The 19527-nt window shown below is 37.9% G+C and overlaps 1 protein-coding gene across 1 annotated transcript in view; it reads right to left on the bottom strand.

Moving 5' to 3' along the window:
- The window catches only part of LOC127426644 (A disintegrin and metalloproteinase with thrombospondin motifs 14), an 83083-nt gene extending 64126 nt beyond the window's left edge, over positions 1 to 18957 (bottom strand). The window contains exons 1-3 of the mRNA XM_051673582.1: positions 18870 to 18957; positions 18041 to 18417; positions 3913 to 4069 (exon numbers count right to left, since the gene is read on the bottom strand). Of these exons, the coding sequence (XP_051529542.1) occupies positions 3913 to 4069; positions 18041 to 18417; positions 18870 to 18948 (613 nt within the window). The 5' untranslated portion in view covers positions 18949 to 18957. The remainder of the gene's footprint in view (positions 1 to 3912; positions 4070 to 18040; positions 18418 to 18869) is intronic.
- Between the last annotated feature and the right edge of the window lie 570 nt (positions 18958 to 19527).

The following is a 19527-nucleotide window of genomic DNA, read 5'->3' as shown; positions in this document are numbered from 1 at the left end:
GCGAGTTACCCATGCCATGGTCACTGATACACTCCTGGCCCATACAGACACTGGCTTTGGACCTGACGCTGATAACAGCTTGGATGATCCTTTTCCTCTTTTGCCCGGAGAACACAATGGCTGTGTTCTTCAAAAACTTTTTGAAATGTGGAGTCTTCAGACCAAAGAACACAGTTCCACTGTTCTACTTTCCCTCTAAGATGAGACCGAGCCCAGAGAAGTCAGCAGCACTTCTGGACAGTGTTGATGTATGGCTTCTCCTTTACATAGTAAAGTCCTAACTTGCATCTGTGGATGCAGCGGCGAGTGGTGTTGACTAACAAAGGCTTACTAAAGTAATCCCAAGCCCATGTTCATGATATCCATTACAGATGAATGATGTTTTTTAAGACAGTGTTGTCTGAGGGATCAGAGATCATGCACATTCAGAAATGGTTTTCGTTTTGCCCTTTACGCACTGAGATTTGACCAGATTCCTTGAATCTTTTAACTATATTGTGCACTGTAGAGGGTGAAATGCCCAAAATCCTTCCAATTTGTCTTTGGGGAACATTGTTCTCAAAGTGCTGGATTATTTGCTGATGCATCTGTTGGCAAATTGACAAGTCTCGAATGATCCTTGATCTTGAAGGACTAGGCTGTTTTTGGAGGCTCCTTATATACTATAACACGATTGCCTCGCTTGTTTAACATCTCCTGTTTCACATCGCCTTGTTATTTCAACTCGTCAAATTGCTATTAGTCTTAAATTGCCCCTGTCTCAACCTTTTTGGAGTGTGTTACAATCATCTGATTTGAAATTACTGTACATTTTCAAAAATAAAACTATGAAATTCACAAGGTAAAACATCATATTATGTGTAGTTGTGGTGCTTTCAATATAGCAAAGGGTGAATATAATTTACAAATCACTCCTTTTTGTTTTTATTAGCATTTTACATATTGTCCCAACAATTTCGGAATTGGGGTCGTATGCAAATCTTCTCTTTTTAAGATGTTTATCAGATGTCAATAAAAAATATGCAATGCTTTCCAGATGAAACGCTCTTAAACTGACATCTCAGGGATGTAAGAGTATGGAGGGCTGAAAATTAAATTATTAAATAAATATTTAAATAAATCATTAAATTTAGTACATAATTAAATAGTTAAAAAAAACTGTAAAGTCCTTAAATTGTTCATTAAATCACTAAATAAATGAACAAATGTTCCAAAATCAACATGAACAATCAATAATGAGTTTTTCATAACATCCTGTATTAATGCATTAATCCATAAACAATGATGGAGCCACGTTACATGAAAGCATTCACCAAATTAAAGCTTTTTATAGCCTATATATATATATATATATATATATATATTCACCAGATGAAGAGATTCGTATATTTCACCAGATGCCGTTTTGTTTGTTATTCACCAGATGAATGCAGTATTTAAATGAAAATTTAGTCATTTTGACAAGATAATCAAGTGTTATAAATTGAAGCGAGGGCAACCGATAAATCGTGCCTATAGTCTGTTATCGGCAAAAATATTTTCCAATATTTATTTTATTATTTCTCCGTGTTCCTCTGTGACCGCCGCTGGAAGATCCTACAGTATAACAATAAAATAAAATAAAAACAATCACTGACACCTTATGGGGATTTGCTGCATCTAAATCTTTCCACATTTACAATATCCATCCATGTTTTTATCCTCACTTCAATGCATATTTTGTTTGTGTTTTAATTTCAAGCAAGGGAACTATATGGAAACGTCCCACGTCAGCACATTAATCGTATCTCCAACTTCATATCTCAAACCTTATTCCTCATTAAACCTCATCTGGTGAATATATAGGCTATAAAAAGTTTAATTTGGTTAATTCTTCAATGTAGAGCATTGTAACGGAGCCAAGTCTCCATTTCAAAATAAGAGTCCTCAACGTGTTTCAGACATGCTTTTGGTTAAAAGTCCCACGTTTTGCACAAAATCTTTTTTTATTATTTCTGGGATTTAAGTTGAACAACAAACTACATCTGGGATTTTATTCATTTTGGACTCTTGTAGCATCTCTGTGTTATGCCCATCATAGTAAAGAAAGACTAAGACATTTTTTTTACATTCTATAAACCTATTTTAAAAACTATCAGTGATTAATCGGTTATCTGCCTTTTCCTCCACCTTAGTTATCGGTATCCGCAAAATCCACTATTAGTCGACCGCTATCCTCCAAAGCTCTCCAACACCACCCACGGTGAAAAAAACTATAAGCAAACTATTGCATGATTTTTTGCTGATATCCGATATATCAGTGCAGATTAACCGACACACAAACCCCCCCACCCCCCCCCCGATATATCAGGCGACTTCTATTACAAACACTGATATTTCCTTCAGCAAATGCTAATCTATTTTAGCTATAGTACACTATGCAAAAATGGTCCTAAATGAGCTAACAAGTTGATAGTTAGATAGCGTCTGTACAAGCACATGAACACATCTGCAAAATAAAAGCAAACAGCACCAGACACATCGACAGCCCCATGTGCCCTCAAATATGACGCCATTTAGTCACAACTAAAGCAGCTTGAGGAATAATTTCAGCTCTGCTGTTACGCTGACACAAGCAAGCAGCCTTCTTTGAAGTGCTAGGAAACAATTAACATTCATCAATTATAAAACAAAGCAATGAATTTTGCTGTAATTCCATCAACTGCATTTGACAACCCACCTGGTGTCTCACCACAGAGAGAGACAAAAAGAAAAGCAAGCATTCCAGATGACAGGGATCATTCTTCATAATGCAGTTTAATTAATACAGAAAGGCGACACTAAATATTTCTTACAAATGCAAAACGTTTAGAATTTTACATGTTATCACAAGGCTAGGTGGGATACATTCATACAGCAGAAGAATTTTCAGTTCTGTTTGGAATGTTAAATGTGCACACCGTTATTAAATGAAACCCACTGAATGAAAATGATAAATATCATTATAACATCACTCTAAATGCGTAACTGAAGGTCAGATATCTCAGACAGCTGTAGGTCAAGTCTAATTCTGTTCAAGCAAAAGAATGACACGCAGAGGTAAATATCAATACTATGAAATGTCTATCCATATGGTATTTACATTGGCATTCTCCCATAATTCCGTATATGTCACTGCTGAGTGAACGACAGGCCGGTTTTGGACTCCTGTGATACAGATGTAAAGTATTAAAGTGCCATACAGCTGTAAAACTGGCTTTCATGAAAATTATGTCACAATGCAAAAACTCTTAATGGTCCTAGAAAACATGCTTCATTTTCGTCATGCAAAATAAAACTTTTGATTTTGATGAAATGTGACCTGGACACGTGAGAAGAAAGTTAAATCAGAAACCAGATATTTAAAAGTGCACTTTGTATACACCTAAAGTCATGGGGACCACACTGTGGACAAAAGTAGTGACCAAATGTGGATATTTTGTCCTTTATGAGTCTCTAGAGGGGTCATTAGCTGGTCAGTGAACTTACAAAATGATGCAATTCAGCGGTTTCCAACTCAGTGTCAGTCTTTGTCTCTATTTCTAACACTTACATTATATAAACCATTAAATTACTGTCCATGAGATACTCTGTCATGGCTATATTCTCAGCTGAGAAGGTTTCAGTGTCAAAATAAGAGTTCAGTAAAGATTTCACAGGAAACATACACCAGACAAAATGCCAGTTTAGGTCATTTATAAATAGCGGAAGTGCTTAATAACAGTTTCTCCTCATTTAAATGGTAAACTTGTTAAAATTATGACAGAGTGCAAGTTTTTTTTAAGGCTTTTTTAAGCACCAGTGATGCTGTTTAATAGTGAAAGATGTCTTGACTTCGTCCTGTGATTGGTGAATGCAGCACTTTATATGGTGAAATAAAATATCTCTGCTTACCTTCATTCTGGAGGTCATCTTTTGTTTGACCCCTGTCTCTTTTGATGGCCGAACTTCTGTAGACTACATGGACACGACCTTTGACCTCCACTTCTTGCTGGCCTCTCTCAAGCGGCTCAATAAAAAACTCTTCATCATCAGTGCGAATCAAACCTGCCTGAAAGCACACAGATCAATCAATCAATCATCATTTTATCAATTGATCGTTCGGTCTGTCAGTCTGTCTATTCATCTACCTGTCTGTCTGTCTATCTACCTGTCTGTCTGTCTATCTATCTGTCTGTCTGTCTATCTATATATCTATCTATCTACCTGTATTTCTGCCTGTCTGTCCATCTGTCAAATATTTATCTATATGTCTGCCTATCTATTTATCTACCTGTATGTCTATCTATCTACCTATTTGTCTGCCTATCTGTCTGTCTGTCTGTCTGTCTATCTATTTATCTGTCTGTATTTATCTACCTGTCTATTTAACTATCTGTCTGTCTATCTGTCTGATATCTATCTTTCTGTCTGTCTGTCTATCTATCTATTGACCTGTCTGTATGTATCTGTCTACCTGTCTGGCTGTCTATCTACCTATCTATCTGTCTGTCCATCTAACTGTGTGTGTGTCTGTCTGTCTGTCTGTCTTTCTGTTTGTCTACCTATCTATCTACTGTATTTGTCTGTCTATCTACATGTCTGTCTATCTATCTACCTGTCTGTCTCTCTGTCTATGTATCTTTCTGTCTGTCTGTCTACTTATCTATCTACTGTATCTGTCTGTCTGTCTGTCTGCCTATGTATCTTTCAGTCTGTATCTGTCTGTCTGTCTGTCTGTCCATCTATCTATACGTCTGCCTCATTCTATCTATCTGTCTATCTATCGGTCTGTTTATCTACATGTCTGTCTGTCTGTCTATCTATCTATCTGTCTTTCTGTTTGTCTACCTATCTATCTACTGTATTTGTCTATCTATCTAACTGTCTGTCTCTCTCTCTGTCTATGTATCTTTCTGTCTGTCTGTCTACTTATCTATCAACTGTATCTGTCTGTCTGTCTGTGTATCTTTCAGTCTGTATCTGTCTGTCTGTCTATCTACCTGTCTGTCTGTCCATCTATCTGTATGTCTGCCTCTTTCTATCTGTCTGTCTATCTACCTACCTATCTGTCTATCTATCTGCATGTCTGTCCACCCGTCTGTATATCTACCTGTCTGTCTGTCTATCTACCTGTGTGTCTGGAGTGGTGGTGGTGTAGTGGGCTAAAGCACATATCTGGTAATCAGAAGGTTGCTGGTTCGATCCCCACAGCCATCACCATTGTGTCCTTGACTTAGCTCCAGGGGGGATTGTCCCTGTAATAAGTGCACTGTAAGTTGCTTTGGATAAAAGCGTCTGCCAAATGCGTAAATGTAATGTAAATGTGTCTGTTTGTCTGTCTATCTACCTTTCTGTCTGTATCAGTCTGTCTGACTGTCAGTCTACCTGTCTATCTACTGCAAGACTAGTCAACTGTCGGCCCGATGACAAATCAGTCATCTTTGTCTGGCCCTCCGACTGATTTGTGATCAAATTGTCTAGCCATCTGAAATACCAGAGCGCTCTTTGCGCAAAACTCAGCGTTCATAGCCGCAAGCCTCAGCAATCAGCGGTGAGTTTAACAACACTCACTGGCACATGCAACAGCATTCAGCCGTCATCAGTTGTGCAGACCGGAGCGCACATTTAAGCTTTTCTGGCGATAGTTTAGTTACACTGCTTTGCAAAACATGGATCGCACTGTTTAAGTGAGACATTCAACATTCAAAGAAAATGCGCTGAGAAGTTTGCTTTTATTCACTATTCTTGAAGTGTCAAATGGGTTTATCTCATCTGTTCATCAAAGTGACAATGTGAAACTGAGTCTGCAAATATCCTGAATATATTTGGTTCAATACAGCTGAGTCAGTCCTCTCAATCACGAACAGCATCAGCTCAGTTTGTTCTTCTTTTGCCAGTGATTATATGCACAAAAATCTGGCTCCTGCACTGGCTATTGTGTGCAAATTCACAATACTTCCAGGACAAATTTAGACAAAGTCATTTTTATACACAAGCTGTTTGCAAGAAAGTGGTGGAAGAGCCCTGATCTAGTGTATCTGTCGTTCTGTCTATCTACCTGTCTGTCTGTCTGTCTATTATCAATTCTTTTATTTTTAAATATGAAATTAGTCTCTCTTCAGGAAGACTTTGAACTCCTGGAAATGAATCATGAACATTATGCTTTGACTTAGTCTTATTTGACATGGAGCAATTCAGATTAGAAAGCAGCAGCATCTTAACTCATTTATTAATCGGATCAGGACAAAAAAATGTAACCTTCAATCTGTCCTCCATCACTTGGAGTCTCTTGACGAAGCGGGAATTCTTCACTTAGTATACAGGAACTTTTGTTGACTTCAGTCAGAGCTCAGGCACAAAGTGTAAGCACACTTGTAAGACAATTGTAATTGATTCACACCATTAAAGACTGTGTTTAGCTTACACATGACGAAACAGTTGAGCTCAATTTTATATGGTGACTGGGAATTCAACTGAGAAATGGCTTACAATGTTTTTGCACTTTAAAAATTCATTTGTCACCCTGTAGGACATTTAAAATGATCTTGCAAAGCCAAAAAGGGTGATTAAAAAATGGTGAAAAACTTAAAAGAAATGGTGACCATTTTTTTTTTGCTTTGGAAATTGAACTCTTGAGTGTTTGGGTAAACATCAACAGAGAGAGAACTTGAGTTCTTACCTGAACAAAGGCAGAAGGCAACACTTTCATCTGCACTACAAAGAGCGTTATGTGGGTCATAATGTAGGCCAGGAAACTCAAAGCCAAAACCCATAATTATTTTTGATTATTGTAATCTTTGCTGCAGTTACGGCTGCTGTTTCAGCGATATTGTGGACTTCTGCAGTATTTCCATTTGGCATGGCTTTGAACAGGATGTATTTAGGTTTTGTTAAAGTTTAAGGATGTAGAATTTGCTTCACTTATTGTCAGAAATTCTCATAAAAATTGAAGGTTTATGTTAGACATATGATTTTAATGGTACGTCCAAAAAACATGGTATTACCCTATTTTGTCAAAAAAAAAAAAAAAAAAATTGTATTTTCATGGTATGTCCAATAAACATGGTTTTACCATAGAACGTCCAAAAAATATAGTATTTTTATAGTTTGTCAAAAAAAACAAAAAAACATAGTATTTTCATTATACATCCATAAAACATGGTTTTACCATGGTATGTCAAAAAATATGGTATTTTTATAGTTCGGCAAAAAAATAAATAAAACAAAATGCTGTTTTCATGGTATGTCCAATAAACATGGTTTTACCATAGAAAGTCCAAAAAATATGGTATTTTTATAGTTTGCCAAAAAAACAAACAAAAAAACAATTGTATTTTCATAATACATCCAAAATACATGTTTTTACCATGGTATGTTAAAAATATGGTATTTTCGAGGGCCTGGGTAGCTCAGTGGTAAAGACGCTGGCTACCACCCCTGGAGTTCGCTAGTTCGCTAATTGGAATCCCAGGGTGTGTTGAGTGACTCCAGCCAGGTCTCCTAAGCAACCAAATTGGCCGGGTTGCCAGGGAGGGTAACATCCTCGTGGTCGCTATAATGTGGTTCATTCTCGGTGGGGCACGTGGTGAGTTGAGCGTGGCTGCCGCGGTGGATGGCGTGAAGCCTCCACACGTGCTACGTCTCTGTGGCAACGCACGTGATAAGAAGCGCGGACTAACGGTCTCAGACACGGAGGCAACTGAGATTCGTCCTCCGCCACCCAGATTGACGCAAATCACTACGCAACCACGAGGACTTAAAAAGCGCATTGGGAATTGGGCATTCCAAATTGGGTGAAAAAGGGGAAAAATCCCAAAAATAAATATGGTATTTTCATAATACATACTGTACAAAAATTATGGTTTTACCATGGTATGTAAAAAAATGTGGTATTTTTATAGTTTGTAAAAAAAAAAAACATGGTATTTTCATAAAACAAACAAAAAACATGGTATTACCATGGCACGTCCAAAAAAATATGGTATTTTTATAGTTCGTCAAAAAAAAAAAAAATATATATATATATTGTACTATGGTATTTTCATAATACAACTGAAAAACATGGCTTTACCATGGTACGTAAAAAAACATGGTATTTTCATAAAACATACAAAAAACATGGTATTACCATGGCACGTCCTAAAAATATGGTATTTTTTTTAGTTCGTCAAAAGCAAAAAAATAAATAAATATTTCATGGTCCCTATAAAAAAACAGGCTTATGGTGGACTCCTTTGACTTGGGTCAGTAAGTAACCACCTAGCAACCTTTCAGAACATCCTAACAACCACCTACAGTAGCACCTTAAAACTGTCTAAACACAGAAGCTCACAGTTCAAGTTCAGCTGGTGGGGTCACAGACTGTCCTTCATTTTTCATTCTCTCTTTCTACAGAGCCGTGAACGAGTCCTTGAGAAAATGACAACACAATGACGCCTCTTAAAGTGCAAATATACACTAAATTCCACATACCAACTCCAGTGTCTTTGAAGGTGGATATTTATAGTGTAGTGAGACGCTCTGACCAGCCGCATACACTCGTGGGCTTTTCACACATGCAAGTCAAGAGAATTATATGAGCAAAACTTTAGCGGGAAAAAAAAGATTTTCTGAGACATCATCGCTGTCACATTTCACATTTTGAATACTGAACTTTCCATCTTGTCTACAAAGTTTGTAGATACGTCTGTATGTGGTTCGAGCTTAATTAATTACAGAAGTTTGTTCCTTTGGGTTAGAGTTTTAAAACAAATCCTAAGCAGAATGTTTGGGGGAAATCAATACAGTAATGCTTTGCAAACATTGTAAAAATATAGGCAAAACACAACTATGATATAAGCTCTTCCAAAAGAATCTTTTTTCTCAGAGCGGCGATGGATGGGAAAAGGTGTGATATTGTAAAACGGTTTTGACTTTTCCAAAAACAGCTCTGCAAACAAATAGAAGACAAAGAAAAGGCCAGCGTGCCGTTGTGTGTTGAGAGAAAAACCTAAAATCTTTCTTTATTGTGACACCACAGCAAAACATGCAATTTGAGGAAGATTGTTTGTCAACCTATAATTTGTCGTCGAAGCTTGTGCTTCTGTTTCAAGTAAACAATTCCAATGGACAAAAATTTAGTGGATCATTTTTTAATATACAACACTTGTGTCTACGATCACAAACTGTATGTGAGTCACATGCAAGGAAGATTTTTTTAAGATAAAAGTCATGCATCAAGCATCAGCCACTGAATAAACTCAAAAATCACTCTTTTAACAGATCAACAGTGTAAAACCTCACATAAAACATAAGACGCACAGCCATACTCTAGCATCAGGGTAGCAAGACTTGCATGGACATGCACCACTCATATTTTCATTAGAAAATGTAAAAACCTTGTTCTAATGTTGCACATAAGGATGCATTAGCTACACGTTTCATCATACTTGGGTAGGTCAATGCGTTAGCTAATTTCATATCAACTTTAGTCACGTCATTAAGCATGGTTTTTTTAATATCAGCGTAGACCTCTCCTGATGGATGAGTACATCTGCTCTGCAACACGCATGAGAAGTTTCACACGTGACACATTTCTAATAAAATATTCTGGAAGTGGAGACGTGATGCTGAGCTCTGGATTAGTACAGTACAGCATCAGCTGTTATCTCAAACATTGAACATGAGAGAGGTGTGTGATATCACGCTGGGCTATTCACACTAATGACTGCATGCACTAGAACTCTCTCTGAGCAGCCGCTGACAGACACCGCCATGATTTTCTCACAGCACGACTTCATCTACTGTGTTCCGATCCGTCAATGTGACAACAGTAACTACACATCTCACCAGAGCTCTCAAACCCTTAGGTCTCAAAATAAATGAGTTATTGTGAGGGAATGCGAAACTTATTGGGAGGGAACGCAAAATTTATTGCGAAGGAACGTAAAACTTATTGTGATGGAACGCAAAACTTTTTATGAGGGAACGCAAAACTTATTGCGAGGGAATGCAAAACAAAAACGTATTGCGAAGGAACGCAAAACTTATTGTGAAAGAATGCAAAACTTATTGTGATGGAACGCAAAAATGTATATGAGGGAACACAAAACTTATTGCGAGGGAATGCAAAACAAAAACGTATCGCGAAGGAATGCAAAACTTATTGTGAAGGAACGTAAAAAGTATTGTGAGGGAATGCAAAACTTATTGTGATGGAACGCAAAACTTATTGTGATGGAACAAAACTTTTTATGAGGGAACGCAAAACTTATTGTGAGGGAACGCAAAACAAAAACGTATTGCAAAGGAACGCAAAACTTATTGTGAAGGAACATAAAACGTATTGTGAGGAAACGCAAAACTTATTGTGAGGGAACGCAAAACTTATTGTGATGGAACGCAAAACTTTTTATGGGGGAACGCAAAACTTATTGTGAGGGAACGCAAAACAAAAACGTATTGCAAAGGAACGCAAAACTTATTGTGAAGGAACATAAAACGTATTGTGAGGGAATGCAAAAATGTATATGAGGGAACACAAAACTTATTTGTGAGGGAACGCAAAACTTATTGTGATGGAACGCAAAACTTATTGTGATGGAACACAAAACTTTTTATGGGGGAACGCAAAACTTATTGTGAGGGAACGCAAAACAAAAACGTATTGCAAAGGAACACAAAATTGATTGTGAAGGAACGTAAAACTTATTGTGAAGGAATGTAAAACTTATTGTGAAGGAACGTAAAACATATTGAGAGGGAACGCAAAACTTATTGCGAGGGAATGCAAAACGTATTGCGAGGGAGCGCAAAACTTATTGCGAGGGAACGCAAAACTTATTGCGAGGGAACAAAACTTTTTATGAGGGAACGCAAAACTTATTGTGAAGGAACGTAAAACATATTTTGAGGGAATGCAAAACTTATTGTGATGGAACATAAAACTTATTGCGAAGGAACTTAAAACACATTGCGAGGGAACCCAAAACTTATTGCGAGGGAACGCAAAACGTATTGTGATGGAACGCAAAACATATTGCGAGGGAACGCAAAACTTATTGTGATGGAATGCAAAACTTTTTATGAGGGAACGCAAAACTTATAGTAAGGGAACGCAAAACAAAAACTTATTGCAAAGGAACGCAAAACTTATTGTGATGGAACGCAAAACTTTTTGTGAGGGAACGCAAAACTTATTGTGATGGAACGCAAAACTTTTTGTGAGGGAATGCAAAACTTATCAGAAAACAAGTTTGCTACTTGTCTTTGAAGGGATTTTGTAGTTTATTTCCTGATATGTGAAACACATTTTTCTCTGATTAGACACAGTTTTTTAAAATAAGTTAATTAAAATCAAAACCATTACAAAGCCTTCAAAACACATTTAAATTTAGCTGTGCAGCACCATTTTAATTAAAAGTTATTTTATTAAAGAAAAGAAAATATTGTATATGTAGGGCTAAATCAGACATCTCTAGGTGACATTTCAAACATTGATAATTAAAATATAATCTAACATTTCTGGAAAAAACACTTAGGTTGTGTGTTTGAGACACTGTTTATGGGCAATTATATGTATTATTAAAAACTACATGTACACTTAACAGTAGTAATATTTAGAATTTCTACAATTTCAAATGTGAATTACAATTCTGCATGCAAATTCAGGAACTGAGTTGGAATATAAAAGGCATTCTTAATTCTCAATGGCGTGCAACCCTGGAACAAAACCAGTTTCTGTGCATCAGTTTTATTCATGTCATCGTTTTCTTACAAACACAATGGAAACGTTGGTGCAGTGCTGGGTTTGCAGTCCAGTTGCCGGGTAGCCTTGACTCTTTTAAACTGATGGAAACACAAATAGCCGTTCTGCCCTCACTGCATTCTGTCAAAATTCCTGTGTTCAGCACACACACACATATGCAATTAGATCACATGTCATCACCACTGTATCCACACGCTCATAAACCCCTGATCTAGAATAAGATATTCCTAAAGAATGCATAAGTGCCATCTATAGAACGCAGCTGCCTCTTCATTCCCAAGAGTTTTTCTTTGAAAGGTGCACAGTAATCAGTAAGTTAACTAAATATTTGAGTGCTGTACCATTAAAATGTAACTCCAAGCTTCCGAAAAGGAGTTACAGTTAAAATAACGAGGCTGACCAATTGGATTACATCATTATTTAACAGATATAATAATGAACACCACCAAAACCGAAACAATCTTTGTTATTGTTCAAATGAAGATTGCGAATAATCGAAAAAAATAAAAAAAATGTACCCAGCCCCAGTTAAAACTAGTTTAAAGTGCCACAGAGTCACAGTGTCTACTCTTCGGAAATCAGACTAACAATGGATAACTTGCATATTAAACTGAGATATTTAGCGAATATACAATATAGCGTTAGAATCGAGATAGCGAAGGCCAGCTCCTTGTCAGCGCCTAATCTTAAAAACAAGACATCTCGCCTCTGTGGAACCGTGAGGACTATGTTAACAGAACTACACGCTTGCGATGACACATCCAGATTTCTGAGAACTCAGGGAGGTCTGACAAATAATGGCAAGATTTTGGACACAGAAATGGAGCAAATATGCCTTCACAGCACTGTGTATTTTAAACTGCGGGTTTACCTTAGAGACAAGTCTCAAACATTTCTCAGATTCAGTGACAGCTGTCAGATTTGTTTTTTTTAAGGCGGCTGTCAGGCGCTCACAACAAATACAGGCTAAACTGCACACTCAGCGTGTCCTCCGGTGCATTTTGGCATGCATTCGCAGCTCTAAATTTGTTCATTCAGCTCACTTTACTGTATCTCTGGGGGGTGGGGGGGACGGTCTTTTGACACGCAGCTCCTGCAAGCCAAGACGTGCTTGTGTTGATGTTGGCGCGCTCTGAATCACATGAATGGCAGCTTATCTATCTTTACCGTGACAGGCAGCGTGCAATAGTGATGAGCTCATAGTCTAGAAGGGGACACCCTGCTATTAATAAAACCTTGAGGATGTGCTTTCAAAATGTGCCGCATTACTGCAGTAATGCACGTCTCTTATCTGCACCCGCTGTCTTAGAAAACACATGCACCTCCATCAGCGACTGTGCGCCTGATACCTCACTGGATGGAGGCAGATAAAGAGGAACAAGCCTTCAAATAACTTCCTGTGCATTGCACAAGAGTTGCATCCACTGTAGGCCTGGTTGTGTCTATGCAGTAGAGTTGTTCAGCATCAATACGCTGCATCAAAATCTCTATCTGCAGTGGCTAGAATGAGGTTGAGTTTGACAGACTGATTACAGTCGATATCGGTTATGAAAGGTGTGACACAGAACAGTAGAGGTTATCTATTCATTTAATGTCAGAAACATCCAGAAAACCTCTGAAATATGGGCAAAGAAAAGAAGAGTGCACATTGCATACACAACTTATTGCATCTATCTATAGTGGTAGCATCATTTTTAATCTTAGACGTCAATTCGATTTTGTGCATTGTTGCATTCAGAAATGTGTCAGACTTAGAGGCCTTCACACGAACGCACTTTTGCATCCGCCCGTGTTACTTTTCAGTTGTTTTATCAAGGAGATATAAGCAAAACATATAAGCAGATATAAGCAGCTCATTTTTATAATGCATTGTAAAGTCATTATAATGCATTAGTGATATCTTATTTGGAGACTTATTATTTTTTATTATTATTTGGATTAATCGTATTATTTTATAAATACTGTAACTTCCATTGTATATGTTTGACTTGTATTGTATTGTATTGTATGTTACAAGTTTACATTATGGCTGTTTATAAGATATTGCTTTTGTAATTTTACTTAAAGCAGGCAAAGAGCAATTATAATATGATCATGTCATAAAGACTGTTTACACTATACAGCACTTATAAGATAAACTATTAGATTCTGCTGCGATAAAATTGGATGTTGCTTGTGTTATAATGCATTTTACTTTTAAGTATAACTATGAATAGGGGAAGTCTTATAATGCATTATAACTGTAGTTATAATTATTTATGAGTGTATTAGGAGGCATTATGAATGCAGTATAATGCATGTATAATGCATTATAAATATGGGCTTCATAGAAAGTGTGACATCACGATGCACATGTTTTAATGGAATGGGATTGAAAAATTATAAAAGTTATTTAAAAGTAAATCATGAAAGGTATAAAGAAAGTGCTCTCATCCAAGATGGTAAGAGAAATGCAAAATATTAACTAATGATTCATATATAATGGCTATTAGTACAGCAACCTCTGATTGAAACAAGCATTCCCTAACCATGCAGAGGCATTTTGCACAATTGTGATTTCAACTGATAGAATGCCAAGATGCCATATCAAGTTAAAAAGAACTTCAACTGTTCAATTACTGCATCTAGCTTTTTTAGCATAAGGACACATTTGGTATGAAGTATGCAAGTATGCATTGCATTCTTAGCATTGCCACAAGGGGTGCACTAGCATGCATTAGCATAAACAGCTTATTCTACAGACAGTTTTCTCTCTCAGGCCAACTACTGTTATTATTTCATGATTGTGTTTCAAAGTATGCAGTAATGGAGAGCATTTTCAATGGAGGAATACACACTTCTGGTGTGGATGAGAGGCTCAAACATGGCACAATTTATGCATTTTCAAATTAAAACCTATTAATGCGGACACGGCCTTATTATTTTTCAATTGTTTTCCTATGTAATCATACGCTAGACAGATGTCTTTGACCGTGGTGCCATGTTTTGCTGTTTTTCCAGAGTTTTGTGCAAGAGTGCTGCGTTTAGATGGCGTGTCAAGTTCAAATGTAAACTCTATTTGTGGTGCTGCATCTAGATCACTTTTTTAGCTCAATTTGGTGTGAACACCAACTAAGCATGCATTGCATTCTCAGCGTTGCCACAAGGGGTGCTCAAGCATGCATTAGCATAAACAGTCTTCTTCTACAGTCAGTTTTCTCTGCTTAGAATCTGAATTATTTATTTTTATTTTTTTTTCTACATGCAAAATATAATTTCTCATTTGTTTATTTTGATTTTGGAGTAAAATAGAACCAGGACATTTTCTTGACAGGTTTCATGTGAATCACAAAAATGATTGTGCAGCGCAAAATGGAACGGGACGCCGTTTATTGTCGGTGCATCTGTCGCTTCCAGTGTAGACAGCGTCATTGGTTATAATGGGGTTTTATTACTTTTGACGTGATGCAACACTTGTGTGCGGTGTAGACCTGTTAAAACAGATTCCTTCAGATCAAACTACATATTTGAAATATGTTTTTCAATTATTCAATTATCACATGAATCATACGACTCCTGCATTGTTTGAGATTCTTTTCATCGCATCTCCTCTAAATCACCAGCTCATATTCATAACACTAAAGTTACTTGAAAATCACATTTTCACCACCAATAACGACTTTGTAGAGTAGCTGAAAATATCAAGTATGCACTTCACAGGCTACATAAATGATTAATGCATTTGCTTAATTAATGCACTAGTTCAGTTTGCAGAGCCGTTAATGCAGCAGAAATAAACACTTCTGTTGAAGGTAAGAAAGTCGTTTGAGTCTGTCACTTTCATTCTCTCTCTAAACAATATTTTTCTGAGCAGCTGCAGCCGGCACAGAATCGCTGTTGTACTGCAGAATCGCAGTAGAGCGGCCGCAGCATCAGTTCTGTCCGGGCTGGCAGCACAGGAGACAGCGTGTCATTGTCCTCACGCCGCTGACAGTGATTACCTAAGAGAGTAATCAGTGTGGCCGCAATGAATGATCTCATTGTGCGTGCAAACGTGCTCACGGAACAGAGGCGATCTGTGATGCCTCGCGCGGAAATCACAATAGCCGATGGAGGTATTGAATTGCCTTAAAAAAGCAAAGACTTTCGCAGCTTCCTAAAGCTTCTAAACACAGATGTATTGTTGCAAAAGCATCAGGAGTGTGTTAAGCCATGTGTGACGCCACAAACAAAACCTAAACACATGCACAAACTGATAAGAGTGTTGCATTAGCATGTGTTTGTGCTGAACGCAGAGGTTGTGTGCGCTCGCAGCTGGTTTCTTGCGGTTGGTTTTTGGGGCATGTGCACTGAGTAATGAACAATATCAAGGGTGCACTAATTCGGGGGGGGGGGGGGGGGGGGTTAAATGGGTCAGAGGTCAAGGGTCACCATAATACCAAATCTATGCATGAGGCATCTAGAGAGATTAAGAACGGTTCAGTCAACAGATCCTCATAACAATCACAAGTTTCCCAGCGAAGTTTAACTAGAAACCAGCAAGAAGTTTTTGTGTCTACAGGGCAGCACTGATTATCTAGCTGCCATTTTAATGAATTCTGTCATATTAGGAATAAATTTGTGTACTGTGAGCCTCGGATAAGGATTTGAGGCATACAAGCAGTGGTGGGGGAAGTTGATAGTTTGACAAGTATAATCAGTGCTGGTTGCCTTGAGAATCTTATGTAAGAATTGGAAAATTGGAAACTACCATTAGTGACAGTTGGACATGTCCTGAGGGCGATGGATAATCAGTAAACTCACATTTACACAACTGTTTGCCCAGTGCAGAACAACAAAAATTCTAGTGCTGGTGGATGCAACACTGACTGTGTCCTAAAACATAGTGTGGTGCACACTTAGACTACATTTGGGGCATCATTCATAACATTCCTATGATGGCCAAAAAACGCTGTCTAAGTTTAGCATGTGCAATGATGCCCTGAATGGCAGATGAACCAATGAAGGCCAAAAAATGCTGTCAATGTTTGGACTGTCCATATTATGACCAGAAATGCTGCACGTTTATGATGGGCCAAAAATGTTGTTTGGAAACTATGACATCCAAAAATTATGCTTACACCTACAGTATGAAGGCCAAAATATGCTGGATGCAAACATGATGGGTAAAAGTTATGCCTATAATGCCCTAAAAGTTTATATTAGGTATGCACTTATAATGACCCAAAATACTGTATGGCCATACAATGCCCAAAAATGCTGCAGCCTGCCTATGATGCCCCAAAGATGTATGGAACTTGCTAATAATGCCCAAAAATTCTGTATGCACCTATAATACCCAAAATGCTGTCTAAGTATGGAACATTCCTATGATACCCAAAAATGCTTAGTATGCCACCTGCCTATAATGCCCAAAAATGCTGTATGCACCTATAATGCCAAAAAACACTGCCTAAGTATGTAACTTGCCAACAGTATAATGCCCAAAAATGCTGTCTAAGTATGGAACTTGCCTAAGATGCCCAAAAATGCTATATGCTACTATGATGCCCAATAATGCCATTTAAGTATGGAACTTGCCAACACTATAATGCCCAAAAATGCTGTCTAAGTTTGGAACTTGCTCGTGATGCCCAAAAATGCTGTCTAAGTATTGAACTTGCTTATGATGCCCAAAAATGCTATATGCTACTATGATGCCCAATAATGCCATTTAAGTATGGAACTTGCCAACACTATAATACCCAAAAATGCTGTCTAAGTTTGGAACTTGCTCGTGATGCCCAACAATGCTGTCTAAGTATGGAACTTGCTTATGATGCCCAAAAATGCTATATGCTACTATGATGCCCAATAACGCCATTTAAGTATGGAACTTGCCAACACTATAATGCCCAAAAATGCTGTCTAAGTTTGGAACTTGCTCGTGATGCCCAAAAAAGATATATGCTACTATGATGCCCAATAATGCTGTTTAAGTTTGTAACTTGCTTATGATGCCCAAAAATGCTGTCTAAGTATGGAACTTGCTTATGATGCCCAAAAAAGATATGCTACTATGATGCCCAATAATGCCATTTAAGTATGGAACTTGCCAACAGTATAATGCCCAAAAATGCTGTCTAAGTTTGGAACTTGCCTATGATGCCCAAAAATGCTGTCTAAGTATGGAACTTGCTTATGATTCCTAAAAAAGCTGCATGCACCCATGATGCCCAAAAATGCTGTCTTATATATACCTATGATGCCCAAAAATGTGTCTAGATAGGCATGTCACTAGGTTTTAAGACACAACCACAGTGTCCGGTTACTTACCAATCCGTCACAGTTACTGATGGCCACGGAGGCCTTCGGCATGTCCGTGACATCGCCGGTAAACACGCAGTCTCCGTGCATGCGCTCTGTGGCCTGTTCGTGAAAATCCTCCTGCCAGTGAACTGCAGCTCCAGGGGCCACGAGTCTCCTGTTGGCCCTCAGGCGCAAGTGCAGCTCCTTTCCAAACACTGTGACGTTGAAGAACAGCTGCTGCCCGTTAGGGGCCGCGTGAGATGTAACGGGGGCGTCGCGCGGGACCCGTTTCCTGCCGGTCGGTGACGCTCTCGCGGACAGCACGTGAGAGACGAACCGGCCGCGCGCGTCCGTGCTGAACGGCACAATCAGACCGAATTCACTCAACTTACCGGACAGATTCCCTGTTAAAAGACAACAATGCATTTCGAATATTAATTTTAAAAGAAGCAAAATGCATTAAAAAATTAGATGTACACAAGTAACACATTAGCGGGTTGCATGGAAAGATTTTTGTTATAAGTTTGTCAATGCATGCACAATTGACTTACAAATTGTTTTGCTATTAATATATATATATATATATAACAAAAACGTAAATAGCATAACTTGCATTATAAAGTTATATAAATAAATATAAGGGTGGATATGCATGCGCAAATCCCTCCATCGGTGCAATCTGCACATTTTAAACAACAAATCTGGCATTTTAAAAATATTTTGGCGAGTTATTCTGTTTCTTTTATCGTAGAGGTATTTTGTTTGTTTTTTTGTATCTGCTCAACAAAAGGTGGTTATGATGGTGTGTCCATTAACTACTCTTTATCTTGAAAATCATGTAATCAACTTGACTCACCATGAGATTTTGCAGCATGTCTACAGTCCAGAAATAAGAGGCCTATCGTACAGTACATAAAAAGATAAATATAATCCATAGTTGTGGTGTTGAGAGCCAATGCACCGAAAGTTATCTTCTGAAAGAACACAGCAAACTTTCCTCATGAGGAACAATGTGTTGGAGAAAGTCGCGCGGAACTGCAAAGCATTGTGAAAATCACTCCAAACTCCAGAATGACGGCTAGAGAGAGTTTTTCCACAGTTCTGATGCACTGAGCTGGACTGGGACTCTGATGGGACAGCCCCATCACTAGAGAGAGCTGATGACGACAGCTCAACCACCAGAGGGAAAAAAGAGAAAGTTTGATGTCCCTTACACCGCCGCGCACGGTGCTGCTGCAACATGCGTGGAAAAATAACCGTAGTATTTAATCGTTATATATTTGCTTAAAGAGTTACAGTGTTTTTAATCATGGGAATGAAACAGTTAAAGATAGGAAAGTGTCTGTGGCGCTTCTTTTAAAACACTTTTGCATTCATACTGTAAAAGAAGAAAAAAAAAGAAAGAAAGAAAGAAAAAAAGGCGGAATTCGAAAAGCGCATTTAAATAGTTCCAGGAAAAAGACAAAAAAAATTCATGGAGTTTTGTGGCTTTTAGTTCATGTCTGTAAGCTGTG

This window comes from Myxocyprinus asiaticus, chromosome 36 (assembly GCF_019703515.2).
Source record: "Myxocyprinus asiaticus isolate MX2 ecotype Aquarium Trade chromosome 36, UBuf_Myxa_2, whole genome shotgun sequence".
NCBI classification, from domain to species: Eukaryota; Metazoa; Chordata; class Actinopteri; order Cypriniformes; family Catostomidae; genus Myxocyprinus; species Myxocyprinus asiaticus.
This window is presented reverse-complemented; position numbering and strand designations above follow the sequence as displayed.